The sequence below is a fragment of the Apis florea genome, unplaced genomic scaffold (assembly GCF_048593485.1).
Source record: "Apis florea isolate Af1SG1 unplaced genomic scaffold, ASM4859348v1 contig_3756_pilon, whole genome shotgun sequence".
Taxonomy (NCBI): domain Eukaryota; kingdom Metazoa; phylum Arthropoda; class Insecta; order Hymenoptera; family Apidae; genus Apis; species Apis florea.
This window is the reverse complement of record NW_028256838.1, coordinates 95465-115997: the sequence shown is the minus strand read 5'-3', so window position 1 is coordinate 115997 and position 20533 is coordinate 95465. Positions and strand designations below refer to the sequence as shown.

Here is a 20533-nt window from a genome sequence, read left to right as displayed (position 1 = left end):
TCCGTTTATCGAGGAATTAAGCGGGGCCATAGAGAAATTGGACAACAAAATTTGGAGAGGGAGACGGCTATAAAATAATTCGGAAGGATCAGCTTTTGCGGAAGGAGGATCGTGGGGCCAACGATAAACGGCCAATTGTCTTAAACTCGGCCGAATGGGAGCGTTTCCGGTTTAACGAGGACGGCTGTAGAGTTAGGCTCGAAAAGAATCCCTTATTTTTATTACGATTCTTTTTAAGTATAGATATTATACTCTTATTTCTGGAGTATGATAATTATCGTGTGTGCGTGTTTTTTTAAAAGAAATTTTTATTTGTGAATAATTCAGAGAATATTTGAATGTATTGGCATGTATATTGAAATCAATTGATAATATTGGAAATAATACTGTGAACGAGTTTAGTTTTGGACACTATTTTATATAACGTACAAACTTTTCTATAAAAAGAATTTTATCCAGTTCATGTATGTAGACACGGTTTAGAAATTTTATTTTGTATTAAATTATAATTAAAATTAAGATATAATAATAAGTTACAGCTTAAATTTAATTGTAATTTAATTTAGCTTGTAAATTTGAAATTAGATTAGGGAAAAAAGGCATAATGTAACGAAGAGATAGGAGGTTAATTTAATGGGATAAATATGATGACAATATAATAAGATATTAATGGTGATTTAATGTTTAAGGATTAATGCGTTTATAAACACAACTAAATCCGTTATGGCAACTATATTTAACAATGTGGTACCAACAGGACGATTATGAATTATGCATAAGTGCATCAGATATTATAAGATAATCCACGAATCGATAAATCGAGTGAATATTTTCATAACCGGCTTATTCTCCAGACTTGACGCTATTGGATTATTTTTCAAATATTGGTAGAAGAATAAAGTTTTTTCGTCAATATCATTGTCGATATTGTTTGAAAATATTTGAACATATTATATAAACGATACTTCATTGATCAATTACTTGCAATAATTACTTTAAACATTACTTATATAAAAGTTATATAAAATAATTATTAAATTTTTATTGATTAATTGATAAATTTATATGTACGATTTTTATTGGACATTAAATATTCTTTAGAATAAGAAATAATATAGCAAAGAAAAGCTAGTAAATTTTTTTTGATAACATTATATCTATTATATTTATTATTAAAATATTTGAACCATATTATTAATTTCATCACGAATCCTCAAACATTTTCCAATTTCACGCTTCGAGTCCAAAAAAAAAAAAAAGAAAAATCCAAATGAAAACCAAGTTTTTCATTTGCCAATAAATCACGAATCATTCATCAATCCAATATCAAGAGTCAAGAATACCATTTCGAATATTCTTCGATCCGAGAAGGAAGCGACTAATTCATAATTAATAATATCCGTTCCCAAAATCTCGTTTTAAAATCAACGATTTATTCCACCATCATCAGGCATCATCTATCGTTACAACGCGTACATGCAAGTGCAAATATCATGTGTTATTACTGGTCAACAGAATATTAAACGATGGTGCGCAATGTTAGCTCAATTATTTGCACGCAACTTGGTCGCCATGACAGGCTCGACCGCTAATTATGGCATCGCTTCGATGCACGCATTCAACGACGCTTCAGAACTCGAAATTATAATATTCCTTCATCAACGAGGATAATTATCGACGATTTAAAATTCTAACCGTAGCTATTCTATCCTGTCGGGCCCTGGTTCTTCGGGTATTTCCCTGGACACTGAATTCGAGCCATTCCCCGCACGTAAACTTGACAGGATACTTCATCTTGCTCGACTGATCTTGTTGTGACACTCGAGGTAACAAAACAACGGAACTGAATGGCGAACACTAGTTCGTGGATCGCGTTTGATTTTATAAACTTTTTTATTTAAGTTAAGTTTGATTGTTTAATACGAATAAAAATTTTTTAATAATATTTTTCGTTTATAATTTCATTTTTAATTTTGTGATGTAATAAAAAGAACTATAAGATCTTATCATCAATTGAACGATATTTTTTATGAGATAAGGTTATAATTTTCAAATATTTTTATGTTTCTATAATGAAATTAATTTTGATTTTTGTCTAATTGTCTAAATAATTTCTCGTACGTGCAATATTTGCAATAGATAAATAAATATAAACTTAAAATATTTACAATAAACTTTTTCCCTAAATTTTATATTCTTGATTCAATTAAATTTTCTTCATCGTTGTCTAGTTCTTTTTTTTTAGGAAAAAAATTCGTGAATTGGAAAACTCATTGAAAATTTCGTCCAGTTTCCATTTTGTCATAATTTGAAAATCTTGTTTCCTTCAAATAGCTTTGCGGAGATTGGAACAGACAATAATCAGAGGATGGTATATCTGATGAATACAGCGGATTTCCTATGCTGTTTCATTTTTCTTTGACAATAAATCATCATAAATTTCCTATTGCATCAGGTGATTGTAATATGATCTATTTTTTTATTATAATCTAAGTCAAAATATTTTAAAGTTTTATTTATATTTATATTTATTTTTATTTATACAATATTTATATTTATATTGATATTTCAAAATATAAAATATAATTTAATAATAAAAATCATAAGTTACTATATATTTTATTCCAAAAGATCATATGATTCTTCAAAATATATTTCCCTTAGAAAATAGCTTAGAAAGATATATATACTTCAATATAATTTTGAAAACAATTTTGAATAATCTTCACATAAATTTTGATATCATTAATTTTATGAAAACATCTTTCATCCAGTATTTCTTTTATCTTTAGATACTAAAAAGAGTTGAAAAAGAAATTTCTTTCATGCAATATGCACATACATCATTTACATTTTCCACAATAAAAAGAAATTTCGCTTTGCAGATAATAAATGATCATAGAAAATAGGGAAGAAATTTTTAATGATTAGATATAGAAATTTAAAAAATTTTATATCAAAATTTATAAAATAAAAATTAATAAGAAGGAAAACATTATCTATCCTCCAAATGCATCTGATTATTTGCACATATCTTACCTCGAGAACATACTCGATCCATTATGTATATAAAATTTTTTACTTAGAACGATATGCTAAAGTTTTTTATTTTTAATGGAAATACTATATCTTCTGATATTTCGTATAACTATTTCTTATTTTTTACTTCAAAGTTTAATATTTGCTGATTATTTCCATTAAGATTTTTTTAATGACTGACAAAATTATTTTTATGCTATAATCTTATTTTTAAATATTACTTTATCTTCGAGCTAACCAAACGTATGATCAATTTTGAAGACACGGTTTTCTTTATGCTGATTGAGATTGTTTTTCCATTTAATGGGATATTATTTATATAACTAGCAACAATTGAGATGTTTCTCTTTATATCTCTACGAATAACATGGATTTCTATTGAATTTCGCCACTCCCTCAAGCTATGATTCAAACATGTTATGTTCCTTCTATTCGAATCGAGAAAATACGAAGTACCTTCATTGGTTTCTCGTTGTGTAAATTTCTTGACACAATATCGATAATTGTTGTAATTGAAAATAAAATAAAAATATAAGAATTACATAATAAATTATAATATAGAATTTTATTTTAATTTAGAATAAAAGCTTACCCCATAGAATGTTGAACAGTATAGTTTGATCAAATGAAATATCTGGAAAGAATGTTAATAGAAATTTGGATACAGCACTTTAACCTTTAAAGTATGGTGTTCAAAAATGGTTGAAGATTAGTGCGGATTTTGACTATAATCCATGTGTCGTTAAAATTTATTTCCTCGAAGCTCGTCAATCACTTTCTATACATTTGATGGATTATTTTTATTACGTATATAATCCATTTTTATTTAAAAAAATTAAAAAGTAAATAAAAATATTTTTCAATTATGAACAAGCTGAAGAAAAAACTTAAATTAATAAAACATGCAAATAATTTATTAATCCAATAGTTATCGGATGATTCTGAAATAATTTTTCCCATATTTTTATAACGATATAATATCAATAACATATAAAATAAAATGGCAAAAAAAAATGGGGAAATTTCTTTTAAATCTATAATTAATATTTGAGAATAATAAATGTAAATAAAGTTTTAAAATATAAAGTGAATAAAAAAATTTACTCCGAATGAATATATTTCTTTTTCTTATTTTTCTCAAGCCAGCTCAATACTTTCGAAAATTTGACATATCTGATTGAAATAATAATCGATTGAATTTTGGAAGGGTTTACAGAATTGTAACTTCAAGAGTTCTGACGCAATGAACGAATACACGAATAGTTCTGAACTGCGAAAGCACAAGAGCTCAAGAAGTTTGGTCACTAGAGTTCAAAACTAGTCTAACTCTAAGGACTGATCTAAGCTATTTCTAAGTAAGTTCTTTCGAGCTATTGTCAGTTGCCACTTTAAATTTTCCGTTTATTTTGTACACAGCATGTTGTATTACAGCATGTGTGCAAGAAAGGAATTTATAAAGGAATTATAAAATATTTAAAATGAAACAGGATAGAATTTTTTTTAAAATGTACATCAATATTTATAAAAATTTTTAATTACATGTATGAATAAATACACATACGTAATTTTCAAACGACAATAAAGTAAAGAAGTATATACAAATTTTTTAATTAGAAAGTAAATTGGAAAAGGATTTTTTAATAAGAATATTTTCAATTAAAAATTTTTAACGAAGTGACTGTTTTTTAATCTAATCTTTTGTTAAGAGATATCTTAATATGTAACAAGTCTGAATTGTTTAATCTTGAAGAAAAAATTTAAAAAAAACATTTGAAGTAACAAATATTCCAATAATGAAACAATAAATTTGTAATAGCAATAATAGTAATAATAATTATTTTTCCAATTTTATTATTTTATAGGATACCTTGTTAAATGATAAATAGAAAAGATTTAAATTTAACGAGCAAAATTGAAAATTATTGAAATAACGAAGTTTTAGTTATTGAATGATAACGATAATAGCAATAATAAATTTCAATCAAATGAAAATATAATTTATACAACTTAAAAATATTCATTACATTATATAGAGATATATAATAAGAGATATATCGATTATATCGTTAATATACTCTTCGTTCAAAAATTTGAATTTCCAAGGTAATTTAGGTATCCAACAATTTGCAATTAATCAAACGTAATGTAATAAAACGCTATAACGTAACGACAAGGAACGTTTCATTTCCAATTATTTCGAACATCGAACGTAGAAATTAAAAGTGTTATTGATTATATTGACAACAACATCTGGCGTATTACACCCGACAATTTGAAAACTAATTTAAACAGAGAATAATAGATATTGGAAGGTGCATTGAGAAACGCTTGTGACATGGAATAATGTATCGCTAGACGAATTTCCAATTTTCGTTACCCCTGACAATCCATTAGTTCAATGTTCTATCGTTCTTTTAACGTTGTCAAAAAATTCTTGTTATATTAATAAAAAAGGAAGAAAGAGGAAAAAAGAGAGAATAAAAATATATTGGAATTTAATAAATATATAACTATTTTTAAAGACCACAGAAATATGTTTACTCTTTGAAGTTTGACGATAGATGCTACGATAAATATTGAGTTTTGAACTTATATTCTATAATAATTAATAATTTTATATTTAATAAAGAAATTCTTTAATCTCTTAGAAAATTCAAAAACTTTAGTAATTCTTTGAAGACATGTGAAGCATAAATATATAATTTCTTTTCTGTTCAAACTCTTAATCTTTTCTGAAATTACAGGAAATTTTGATTTTTAAGAAAATTTTGGAGAACACTAAAATTACTAATGTTACTAAAATTAAAGAAACTTTACTGATAATAACAACAATTTTTTTTTATTGAAAATAGATTGAAAATTACTGCTCTAAGAGATTAATCCTTGAAAATATCATTCTATTTTATTTTATAAAAAACGCAAAGAAAGAAGGAAAAGAGAAATATTTTTTATCATTAAATTTTATGACAAACATCTTGAAAATTTTCTATTATAAATTTTTTATATCTAAAATTTTATCAATAAATATTCGTTTCTCCCTCTTTCTTTTATTCAAATAAATATGATAAAATCGATCGAATATTTTAATCATAAATTTAATTAAAATTAATTATTATTTTCTATTCATATTAAGTGTTAAAAAGAATTTCAATTTAGCATTGACGTATACTTGTTCATTTTCTTTCTTTCCCTGACTTGTTTACAACCGTCAGACGAGTCGCTGACAGCTAACAAAGCATTCATATTGGAGCCGTCACAGTTTGGACAGCTTGTAACAATATTATTTATTACTAATGTCAAGATATACAATATATTGATTGTATCTGTATCCATCGGTGACACGTTACCATTTTCATGTTATTCGTGTGCATTCGTATCTATATTGTTCACGCTGTGTAAACAATTTTTAAACTAGACTTCATTTTTAATTTATGTATAGCTGTGCACCAGCAACATTTTTACCACGCTATAATTACAAATCGATTTCATCAGAGTTAAAAAACAAATTATCGAGGTAAAAATTGAATATTATATGAAAAAGTACGAATACAATGATTTTCTTATTATACAGGTAGAATACAAGTTTTTATATTGAGCTAAAAATTAATACGTAATTAAACATCGACATAAATTAAACACTGTGAAGGCAATTCTTTTTAAAAAGTTAAGCTTCGAAGATTCGTGTAATAGAATATTTCTGTCGTGCAAAAATAATTCTTTTTAATTTTGAAATTTTTCGAAATGTTCGAGTTTCTCGTTATACAATTTGAAAATTAAAGCTATCTTTTTAATTAAAAATTCTGCTCTATGTTTTAATTTAAGTGAACTTCTTTTTTGAAAAAAAAAAAAAAATATTGCTATTTAAAAAGTAAATTCTTGCAATGAATAAAATACGTGATTATTCCGTTGACATTACATTAGAAAGAATATAATGGATATTTTTATAATAATAATTATAATAATTATATTCAATATTTCTTACATTATTTTTACTGGATATAATCAGCTGTTGTAGCAGAAAAAACATTTTTGCAATTTACTGAATATTTGTTTATTGAAGTTGGATAATAAAATCTATCGTTTAGTTCTTTATTAGAAATTACAATCGTGATAATTTAATTTGAAAAATTTAAATAAAAATTTTGCAATTTAAATTTAAAGTAACATTAAAATATAGATTACGTATGGATATACGACTTAATAAGTTAATTAAATTTAATCAAATATTACTGTAATATATGACTATAATTGTCAATATATTAACATAATTAAATCATAATTACAAAAGCTGTTTCAACCATCAGTTTCGAAATGATCAAAATACGTCCAATTCGAAACCGAAATTAATTATTTAAAATAATCAAAAATGATGACGATCGATCATTTTTTAAAATAGAACCCATAATAGTTCTATAATTGAAGATTTTTCGTAAAAAAAATACAAATGATAAATTTTTCAGAAAAAAGAAGAAATTATTCCTTGACTTTTAAATTATTTAAAAAGTTTGATTATGCTTAGATATACAATAAAAATGTATCGCAAAATTTTTACATTTATACTCTAATTAATATTTCATCAATTCTATAAATAATTAAAGGAAAAATTTTTCACAATTTTAATTTCATTTCATTCACTTATATTTCTCTAATCAATGAGAATTTCATGATTACCGATCACATTATTAAAAATATTATAAATCTCGTGAGCCTTTTCGTGTTCGACAAAAAAAAAAAAAACAAAAACTGAATTCTTTCTTAAACAATACCGACTTCCAAATCTCTCCTAGTTAGAACAGGAAAGCATGAAACTAACGTTCGGAGTTTGTGTACGCAATTACGATTTCCTCGAGGTAGTTGGAGAATAAAGCTGCAATTGTCACAGCACAAAGAACGGTCAGGTAAGCAGGATCGAAGCGAAGATCTCGTTAATTCCGATGCTAATACTTGGTGGCCAGATTAGATTCAAACTCGTGGACACCAAATCCGGTATCCTTTTTACAGGAGGGGGGAGAGAGGTCGACAGATAACATCAGAGGGTTTAGAGTCACCAGTCGTCCACTTTCTATCACGCGACGATAATTCGTGTGCCGTGACAACAGAAATCGATGAGGAACACGTCTCCTCGAATATTTCGCCACCACCTTCCGCTGGAAAAATGTTCTGGCCAGTATAGCATTCGATCGATTGTGCTGCTCTATTCTATCCTTTCCGAATTCTTTCGTGGAAATGTTTGAAAGGTGATAGAAGTTTAAGAGCTTCGTGGCAATTTCGCTGGATCGAGATATCTTGTGTTCGAAGATTTCCTTTTGTGCTATGATAAATAATGCGAAACAAATATTTCCCAGGGATATTTATTTTACTTCTAAAAGTTTATTAGTTGTGAAACGAAAAAAATTTGATTTTTTAATTCTTCTTCTTCTTTTTTTTTTTTCGAATGAATTATATTTCATAATTTATTCCATTTATTATATTCTGGTGAACATCCACATTTTTTTCTGAATCAAGCATATCACGAAAGAAACAAATTCGTTCAAAGAGAAAAACCAATTTCAAAAAATCAATAATTTATCTATGAAATAAAAAAGAATCCCTGACCCTAATATTCCATTTCATACCGTACATTTGCACACTAAAAAATGTGATCCTATCACATTTTTCCTAAAAAAAAAAAAAAAAAAATCAATATCGTACGGAATCGTAATAAATTGATAATCTATCCATGCCAAAACCAAAAAATCTACCAAAAAGCCCAGTATCGCCATCTGGGCTCAATCTCTATTCCAATTAATCACAACTTCGACTATCCTGCTATATAGTACATATATACATTTACACGTTTGCAAACATCCTATTCCACATTTTTTTCCCCAGAACCACGCCCAGAGCATAGCGAAAGAAACAAACTCATTTCCCAGAAGTTTTTGTCCTCCTTGCCAAATATCGTTCCACCAAAGAAACCCAATAATCCGATTACGTATTCTCCGGAAACAGAGTATTATCCCAACGTATCATCCTCCCCGAAAGAAGAGACACTTCCAACTTCCAAAACAAGCCACGTATCCCCCTTCCCATTTTCAATCTTCCTCCCTCGTTTTTTTTTTTTTTCAAAATTCGTAGTAGAACGCTCGCATTGTGCACGGGTATAATTTCAGAAATGGCCAACTCTCTCGCATCGGGATACGTCGTTTCACGGTTCGTCGAGACGCGTATGGATCTCCCGATCTTAGATAAAATCGTTACGTTTATTTTCGGATGCCTTCATCGATGGTAATACGTGGACGTGGCGAGACTCGAAAATCCTTTCCATTCTTCCGCGTTTCTGTTATTCTTTTTTTCCCAATTTTTTTTTTCTTTTTTTTCTTTTCCGTTCACTTTTTTTTTCTGTTCACTCTGGCCATTCAACCGTCTATACCACTCGGCTGAATTTACATAGAGCTCGGGTCAAGCTGCAGATTACAAATCTAGATATCATCCATCGGATCTCTGGTTTACACGCGAGAAATATTCGATTATCGTTTCAATTAATAAGAGTTCCGGCTTTTCGAAATTTCTGGCTTTCTAGATGTTCTGGCTTTCATCCCTGTATTAAAGAATTCTTGCAAAAATTTTACGTTTTTGTTCTATATCGTTATTTTATACTCTTCGACGTGTTTCAATTTATTTATGTTATTAATTATTGAAAAATTTGTACGTCATAGTTTTCAAGTCATGAGATTGAAGAGATTCATAACGATACTTTCTTTTGTTTAATCTACTTATTAAAAATTTTATTCAAATAGAGAAACAGGTTAAAAAGAGAAAGAAGGCAAGAAAAGAAGTTATTCATGATCTTGAAATGATTCTAAACTATCTTCGATAATAAAATTATCTTTGGTAGTTGAGAATATCATTTAATCATAAATGAGAGCCTCGAAGAAACAAGAAATCTTGTTTCTGATCAAGTCTTGTAAAGATATACATATTTAAAGCTAAAGGCTAAACTATATTTCAAGCCCATAGTCTACAGCAAGTTTATCATACAAATTTATTGTACAAGTTTAATTATAGCATAGTCATTAGTTACATCACTATGATTATAACGATAAAAACTGTTAGCTATTATGTATCATTTATCCATTATCTGAATTCATTATTAGAAATAAAATTTCTGAACGTTCTTTCTTTTTTTTTTAATTACTTTTCATTAATCGACACAGATATTTTTTTATATTAATTCAACATTACAAAAAAAAAATAATTAACATAGTAATTATCCATAAACTATTCGTGTATTGTTTGTCATTATAGTATGAAATATGTAAACAATATTTATTATGATAATTTAAGCAATATTAGAATAATTAAGAAATAGAAACATATTTTTTTTCTTAAAATATTCAATGTTATCAATACTACCTTTTTACACAGACTCATATGCTCGCTATTATTCCCTCTACATTATATCTTCCACAGCTTCTATTTAGTTTTCACCAGCTAAAGTAGCACACCTTTGATGCATTATTACATCCTGCTATATCTATCAGAACTTTGGCTGCTTTTCATCGGTTAAAGCCATTATCCTGTGACGTATTATATATCTTTTATTATATTCTACGTATCTCGTTTTACCAGGAATAAATTAACGCAAAGATCTTTTAATACGAATCTTCTTATCAATTCGCTAATCAGATTTTTTTTATCCATTTCATTGTGAGAACTAACGATAAGCAAGTAAGTACTACGCATTTCTTTTATCTTTATAATACCAGTAATAAAAAAAAAAAAAGAAAAAAAAAATAGAAGAGAAATGAACTACTTTGTCTTTTTCTGAGATGATAATAATAATAATAATAAAAAAGAAGTAAAAAAAATTGAAAAAAAAAAATGAAATGTAAAAAGGGATTATTCGAGAAAGCTAAATTAAATTGAAAAGGAATCTCTGCAGCAGTGGTCTATTTAATAAACTCGAGAATTAATTTCACGTTCGTTTCAGTAAAACAATTTAACGTTGTTTCAAGTAAGGGGTTGTTATCGATTCGTTTCATCCTTGCGTGCTGATTTTTGTTTCCCATTTTCCCGTTTCTACATCCATCAGATTAGTAGTACTCTTGAAGAACCACAAAGGAAATGAGTCTTTAATTTTTCACGTTACCTTTTTAAAAACTTTACGAATTTCTATTCCATGATCGGATATACCTTGTTAAACTTTTATAGCATGAATTGCTATTCTTGTTGCTATTATTTTTCTATCACAGATTTTTATTACAGACACTTCGAGATTGATTGTTATAAGATATTTTAAGGATGCATTCGTATTACAAAATATAGCGATGGAAAATATAAAAATAATAATTTTTATCTCGATTGTACAGGAAATTCTACAAAAATTATAATAATAATTTTGAAATTATTATTATATTGTTGATGAATAGAAATAAAAAGCAGTATTAAAAAATATGATGTTAATAAATAAATGTATATGATATTAAAAAATAAAATGTCCAAAGTGTAATTATCGATCAATTAATTCATCTTCAAAGATGAATTTCGCCAAAAATTATGAACTTTCGGTTGATTGGCTAGTTTTATAAAAACGATCGTTCGTATTTGACGAGGCAATTTCATCCGCATCAATGGATCTTCCCTTTCATGTGAAATATTAAACACGAGTGTTTGCAAAAACATGAGCGTGAATTTTCCCTTCATATGTATTCGTTCGACTGTTTTCCTAACGTCGCTTTTCGAATTTGAGATCGCAACGTGTTATATGTCTGCAAATTGTTGATTAAATATCTCCTCGATTCCATTAAATTGAAGAGAATAGAAACGTGTATCTAAAAATTTAAAAGGAAATTCATAAATTCATTTATAAAACAAAATAAAATAATATTTGTACGCATTATATTTTGCGTATTTATTATTATTCGTATAATATGAATATAAATTAAATAAATTTAATTCTCTGTATATGCTTTGTATCGAATTAACAAATCATTGTATTCATAAAAAGTCACAAATGAAATTTTAATTTTCCATATGAAAAATATAAGAAGAAACAGAACAATTTTGTCATTAAAATCCAATAAAGGAAATAGAGGAAACTATGCAATCGCTTTTTGTTTCATTCTGATATCTCAAAAATTCAAAGTTGTACTTAAAATAATACAAAGATTATGAATAGGTCCACGACTCAATGATTTATATATTTTTTTTTTGAAAATGTGTATTAGTTTTTCCAGGAATCGCGTCTGTCGATTGTTTGGAGTTTGGGATAGATTAGTGAGACGAGTCTGACTAAGGACGAAGATGGTAAACGATTAAAAATTATCTTTTTCTTTACACGATCAATTTTAATTTTATTTTATACTATTAATACTTTAGAAACGATACTAATATCAATTATAATTATAATCAATGCAGAGAATGCATATTTTTTAAAGTAAAATTAACCAAACGATTCTTCTCTATTAAACAAATTTTTCTCTAAAAATCTTTTTCGTTCATATCATCCAATGAAAAAAAATTAATATTTACATATCCAAAAAATATTTGACTGTTTAAATATAACACATATTACTTGTAATTAATTTTTTAATAATTTTTAAAATTATATAAAACAATTAATTCTTTTATTAATAATATAAATTTTATTAATCTTAATTATTCTTTTATAAATTTCACGTATTTTTATCTTTACACAAGCATTGCATTTTTGAAAAAATCGAAATTAAACACGTAATCAAAATGTGGCCAAATATTTATGCACTCGACGAACGTTTTAATATCTTTTTGAAAAAGTGCATTTAAATGAAAAATTTCGTTCTTCTATCGATAATTCATTCATATTATTCCCATTTTTATTTAAAAAATTTTCAAATCTGACTTAAAAACGAAACCTTTAATGAAACGATTGTATTCTTATTCATTTTCGACTCATTTTTGCATATAGAACCACTGTCCACAGATTCCTCGAATATGTAAAAAAATTAATATGAAATATAGATCATATAAAAGTACTGCTACGAAATATTACACTTGAATCTAATTAATTAACAATTGATAATAACAAATGTGTGCAAATATTTTTTAGTAGTTTACACTTTCATTTATTTTTTCTTTCTCAAATTTTTCAATGACCAGAACCAGAAACATGAAAAGATGATGGAGCAGGATCGGTTCTTTGCCACGGATTTACGTTATTAAAAAAAAAAAAAGAAAGAAAAGAAAAGAAAAAACGGCGAAATTACGCGATGAGTTTTACTTTGGACCCCCTGCTGCGACCCCATTAAAATACAATTCATTAAAATCGCGAGAGCGCGGTGACTCCTCTAGTCGAGGGAAGTAGGTTAAAAACTAGTTTAAACGTCCCTTTTTTCTCGTTGTAACAGCGGAATCCGATTTTCCGCAATTAAATGCCGCGGGTTCTTTGCATTAAATAACGCTCGGCCCGCTTTCATCCAACCCTCCCCATTCACCCCAAGGATTTCTCTCGATATTATATCCAAGGGTATCGGAGGGGAGAGGAGATCCGTATCCGGCGAATCTCGGCATCCCTTTCATCGGATAAATCATCAAGCTTGCGCGGACATTAATGCATTTTATATTTTTTTCCTTCACGTGCCACGACCTAGGTGGCATCCTCGAATTCAGGCTACGCGAAGAAACGAGAATAACCGCGCTGTTTTCGTCTTGAAACTTTGGGGATAGCTTTTCAAAGAAACCGTGGTAAATTTCATCAACTGGCTTTAATGCAGGGTATCTAAAGGGTTGTTTTTTATCTAAATATAGCGAGGTACGTTTCAAGGAGAGGAAGAATTGAGAAAGAAATGTTTTTGCAGAAGTTGTTTCAATATATATAAGGGGATGATATTTCACTATAGAGGTTATGCGAATCTTTATTTCTTTTAAGATGGATTAATTTTTAATAGTAATTTTTAATATCGGCGCAAGGTTAATTTAAAAAATTGTTAGAAGTTTGAGAAATTTCCACGTGAAACACAAGGAATATGGGAAGTATCAAAATATTCTGTTAAATTTAAAAAAAATCTTCGAAACCTCCCTTCAAAAGAAATAATAATAATTTGTCAATTATGAGAATGTTGATGAATTTATTTTTATTTATAATTACAAAGTATAAGATTTATTAATAACATTAAATTATTACTAATATTATGACCATACTACAAACTCATTCAAATTTAATGAATTAAATTAAATTTTTCTAAAGAAATGAAATAAAGTATGAATAACTTTAATCAACGAAAAATTTTAATTCCAATTCTAATCTGATTGACAGAAAGAGGAGAAAGTATTTGATTTAATTTTCATATTACGTTAATTCTTCAACGTATTTGCAAGATGTATTTATCAGCAATCTATTTATAGATTGTCAAGAGTACATAGCATTCATTAATGAACTTTTCGCAGTTTCCTTTAAATATTATACTATTTCATAATGCTCGAAGACATTACGAGCATTGGACATTACTGAAACATGTTTCCTCGTGTAAATAAATTGAACGGCCACTAGGTATCGAGAAATTAATTCGTATTGGCTTGCGTCTGAGATCGTCTTGATATTCCTCTGCGAAGGAATATTTCCTCAGAATGTGATTAACGTTTAATTATTGTTTATTCAATACACAATATATTATAATTATTATTGAACGAATATAAATACAGAACGTTTGTAATTTACTTGGAGACATGTAAATAAAAGTGATAAATATAAATGCGGATTATGTGATATGGAATATTTTGATATTCAATTGTTATTATATTTATTCCTTTTTTTTTATCGTACCTGCATTATGAATAAAGAAATATATACATCAATCATCTGTATCAAATGTTGAAAGCTTTTACGTTTTATATCGATTTAAGATCGATTTCAAGATAAAATATAATCATTGTAGCAATATTATGGAAATATTTATCAGAAAAGATAAATGGCCGTGTATCGAAATCAATATCTAACGATATAGAAATTTGAAATACGAGTGAAAAATTCGAGCTAAAAAATCGTGAGATAACGAAAGTGCCAGATGTCACGGTATAATCAATTTCACATGACACTGTTAGCCACGTTTATTGGAGCTTTCCTAGATTTATCACGATGATCATACGCCGTCGTATTTTCGTTTCGAGATTTTGAAGTAAATTAATTTTTAATTGTTATTTACTCTTTCAATAACGTGTTCTTGATACGTGTTCATATTAAATGCAGTCGAATCTTCTATTCTGTTCCCTTTTTTTTTTTTTTACAGATATTATACAAATTTATTAAATATAAAAAATATAACTGAGATATGGAAAACGTTTGAATGAAAATTCGGTGAATTATTAACAAAAATTTATAGGTTTAGAGAAACTTTATGATATGCTAGAGGAAATGTAACATAGATTTTTAATTATTCTTTTCATATTCAAGAACTTTTAGGCTTTTGTTGGAAATGTGCATTTTTAAAGTTTTTCGCTCTAGTACCAATGACGATCGATGTGCCATAAATTTTCAACGTGGCATGTGTAACCAATGGTCTTACGAGAATTGAAATTTTCGTGCCCAACGAACTTCCGTATGATATACCTCCGAATCGTTTATGATATAGGTCAAATATATTTCGATATATTTACTATAGTTACATATCTATAGTTTTATCTACTTTAAAGTACAATAAATTTCTTTCTAAGGAAATATAATACAACAAAACAAATTTCGAAATTACCAATATAAATGATTATATAAATGATAATTAAAGAACAATCAAACAAATCCATTTCACTATTATCACTCGAGGAAAAAAATCGAAGTACACTAAATTAAATCAAAATATTTCAGATAATACATTTAATAAAACGTATATAGATTTTCGAAAACTGCCCTCGATTTCTCAACATTATTCCCGCAAAAATAAAAATATTTTCACCGCAATATTCTCAAAACTCGAGTTTAAATACTCGTCATTACATCTACTATCCTACCCTACAAGTCAGTCCCTTTCGAACCTTCAACAAAAATACATCCACATCCACTCGAGCACATCCGGTATTATCACAATAAACCCCCGAATCCCTTCGACATCTCTCTTTCTCTTGTCCCTTTATTTTCATGGGACATTCGCTGCTGGGATGACCGCCCCTTTGGCCCTGCCCACCCTCCCCTCCTTGATCGAACGAACGCGAAATCAGGGAATTTCGCCGGGAAATATAAAGAGGCTGGCTTAGGTCCCAGGTTGACCCGCTTACGTTAACTCGCCCCATTCACCGGTCGAGTTTCTCGAGTACTTTGCAAACTTTACCGCGCTCCTCCACCCGGGTTATAAGTATAAGTAGCAAGGGAGGGGTGGCGTGTATACCACGGTTATGCAAATCGTTCACCGTTGACGGGATACTTAAGACGAGGATCTTTCGTGTTGCAGATTTACCCAGGTTCGGCACACCGCTCAACAACCTGACGGTATCCGTGGGCCGCGAGGCCGTTTTCACCTGCATCGTGGAAAATCTTGGCCCGTACAAGGTGAGCGCCACCGATCCACCTTCCTCCACGCCCTCTTTCGTATTCACGCACTGTTTCAAACGTCTTTGCAATTATTCACGCCATATTATGCGCGAGCATACCGCCTCGAATAAATTAGAGGCGAGCGCCTCTTGAACCAGGAACAGATATCTTTCGTCGTTTCGCCAGCTTCTCCGCTACGCGTGGCATGAAATGGATGTTGGGAAAAATAAAGGAAGCCGCTTTTCTCCCTCCCCCCCTTCCTTTCTTCTAGTTGCTCCACTTCTTTCTTTGCGCTTGTTCTCGGTATAGGGGGAGGGGGATGCGTTGTTTAAGAGGGAAAAAATTAAGATACTCTCGTTCTGCCTTCTCAACGTTGATATGAAAAATTGTCTCTGTCGAATGTGGTTGCTTTCAACGAAGATTTAGCATCTTCTAACATCTTCTCTCTTTATTTCAATATTTATTAAGAGGATCAAACGATTTATATAGTTTGTGAGATGTACATGTAACATAGTTTGTGTTATTACGGTGCATAATGATGATAATTTTTCTTTTTTTCTTACGCGTTATTCTCGTTGTTGATTTACTTGTAATTTATTTTGAATAATGAAGAAAGAAATTCTTCTAACAAACAATCTTTCAAATAACTTTTTAAATCGTTCCTTTCTTACCAATTGTTCTGTAATTTATACCAAATGCTAAATAATACACAAATTATAATCTGAATTTCACACAAAACTAACCGATGCTTATAATATATTCGTGAAATACCCCCCCCCCCCTCCAAGGCTTGATTCTAGAGGCCAAAACAAACTCGCAAAGTTGGCAAGGAAAATATTGGTTCGAGCTTATTTATTAAATTATGATCAATGATTAAATTCACATTGGACGAAATAAGACGTTTCCACTAACACAAACTTAAATCGCTCGCAACTAATACAAATAAGCTTCGACAATATTTTTTATAAACTAAAATTCATCTTGCTTCGATTTCTCCAAACCTATCCTCCCTGCAGAAAAAGAATAAAACAAACATATATAGAGAAACGAACCAAGCAATACTTCTACCATCCCTCTACTAACCTTGAACGGGTAGTTTCAACGGGAAGGGAGAGAAATTTTATATAAGATCCGTGGAGAAGGGCGGATATACGATCGAAGCCGAGGATAAAAGAGTGTCTATAACAAACGGTACAAATAAATTCGTAGCCAGAGATCCGGCAAAGAATCCAATGCGTATCTCGCCAACTCCATTTAAGTAGAAATAAAATCCCGCGGGGTGTGAGTTCAGCAGTTTGTTAAGTGGTTCCTCCTCGTCCAACCCCTCGCTCCATTCACCGCCCGACACTTTCATCCTCCCTCCACCCTTCATCCTCTCCTCTCCACGTATCTTCGTGCTCTCCTCTCGCACGTGCCATTCGACCGACCCGACCACCAGCCGCAAGGATACGCGAGTTATAGTTTCCCCGATAGGGGTGGCGCCCGTGCTCTGCCGATAAAAATGCGTGCACGAATTGTTTTATGGTGGACGTCGATGCATTATCTTCGCGCCACGGTGGACAAGGGCGTCTGGCAGGAAATGAAAATGCCAAGGTTGCTCGATGCTCTCTGCTGGAACGAAAGACAAGTGGCTGGGGAGAAAAGCGAGGAAGAATCGGAAGAAGAGGAAGAGGATACGTGGAGAGGAAAAAATGGAAAGGGGTAAATGGGTAAATGGGAAGTAGTCGATAATGGAAGATGCGCTTCCAGTGAAATTAATTCGTTTCACCGTGAATGATTTATCTTGACGAATTTTCTTTAATTTTCTTTAATTAAATTAAGACCCAATAATAATTTTATCTTCGAAATCTCAATGTTCAAATGCAATTGTCTATATTGATATAATTAAGGATGGTTAAAATCGTCGTAAAAGAGAGCGAGAGTATTTAGTAATCGCTTTTAACATTAAAACTGTTTGTATCGATGCATTCGAAGTACTAAAGTATCCTAATTAGCTAAATGTTTTTCTTTTTTCAGTATTAATGATTCCTTTTGATCAATTGCAAGCAGAATGCTTCGATATTTAATATCATGAAGAAATGTATGAAAAATGTACTCTTTTATTTAAGAAGTCTGAGATTATCCAGTTGCACTACTCGATACAAGTTCCACTTCGAGGTAATAATTAGTATGCTCATGAGCAAGGAACAAAGTTTACAGTGACATTATCAGGTATTCGACGTGTACGTGTCACCGCTAATTCCTTTGAAAATGATGAAGTTATCTTGCTGCTCCGTCTATGGCAATTTCTGAAGTAATCAAAACCCGTGATACTTCGGGTGGCGTATTATTTTCAATAGGCTTGAAGGCATCTTATCTGGAATGCATCGAGAAAGTGACTTTTCCTATCAATGGTTAATTTTGCACGATAAAAATTTTATTTGTATAAAATATCTCTTTGATTCTCTCAAGTTAGATTATTCGAATGATAAGATTTTTATAACGAAAGAATTTCTTCTTAGCTTAAAACAATGCAAATTTCTTTTAAAAATTTTCTTTTGTCTGTATGAAATTCTTTTAGAAACTTACAGAGAAGATTGAAGCAGGACTTAAAATCTTGTGACTGATCGTGGCTTGTGAATGATTTATTGGAATAATCTTTCCATTAAAAAAGCGCGAAATTCCTTAAATGGCGAGTGTAGAACTCTTTTTTATTCGACATTTTAAAAACAACAACTAATAACCTGTTGAATATACTTCACATTCCACCAATTATATTTAAATAATATCGAGTCTCAGAAATTTAACAACTCGTAAATTAAGTAATTTGGTGAAATAATTAAATAACTTGAATAATAAATATTTTATATATTATATATAATAAAACAAATTCAATATCATAGGTATTAAATTAAAAATTCCATTTTCCACGAACAATAAATTTTCCTTTCCCGTTTGTAGGAAAGGAACCGATATTAATTGAAAGTTTTGATTCCGCCGCAGAGGATAAACGCTTAATATTAACATTCTCTCTGTGCAATCCGGATGAAATTTGCGAAAATTAAAGAACATTGGTCCGCGAGGCGAATACAGTTTGCACATTATCCGAAGTCGGCGGGAAATTTTAAAATTTCATTAAAGAGTCGAAATTACTTCCTGCGGAAACGGCGCTGGAAGTGGAAGCGGCCCTAACCCCCCGTATTTTTACGGTGCTAAACCTAATTGAAGTTGGAACCCTCGAAATTTGTCGGAGTTGGCGGGATTAGCATCAGGAGAATTTCTTTTTCGTCCCGTTAAAATAATCGTTCCTGCTCGAATTATTTGTTTTCCATTGCTCGAAAAGATTTCATCGGATTTTACTATCGGATTATTATTATTATTATTATTATTATTTTTTAATAAGTTAATCGACGATGAGGTTGAAACATACAAAAGTGAGATGAATGGAAAAAAGTAATTTCTCAAAATTAAAGTGAAAATCAATTTTTTAATCTTCAAAATTTAATAATCCCTCGAAATTTCTTAAATTATAATAAAATTGTATTTGTTTGAAGTAAGTGTTACTTGCTAATAATGATAAGATGCTATTGAAATATTGATTAGAATGAAACATGTGAAACGTGATAAAAGAATAATTTTCAGAATTAAGCAAACAGTATTTGAAAATGGTAATAAGTATGATCAAATTATTTTAAGAAATCCAGTATTAGAATTATTACATTTGGATTAATATATTATTCGTGTATTATTAGACGTATTGAATTATTGCATTTAAGAAAATTGAAGAAACATAAAAAGATGTTTCAATAACAGCTCGTTGCTTGGTCAATATTTCTTAATGTCAGCAATATTTGTAAAGATATATAATTAAGAAATATAATATTTTTTGTACATATTTTATTAAACAGACATTCATATTTTTCTGTTTATCCCATTCCAATTTACATTTATATTAAAATATTCTGATTATTATTCAATAATTAGATAATATTTGAAAGCTATAAAAGTTATGAACTAATTTAAATACATATTAAATAA

The 20533-nt window shown here is 29.3% G+C and overlaps 1 protein-coding gene across 1 annotated transcript in view; it reads left to right on the top strand.

Moving 5' to 3' along the window:
• Positions 1-20533, top strand: part of LOC100863469 (lachesin) — a 162598-nt gene that overhangs the window by 62428 nt on the left and 79637 nt on the right. The window contains exon 2 of the mRNA XM_003697592.4: positions 16437-16534. Coding sequence (XP_003697640.3) covers positions 16437-16534 — 98 coding nt within the window. The remainder of the gene's footprint in view (positions 1-16436; positions 16535-20533) is intronic.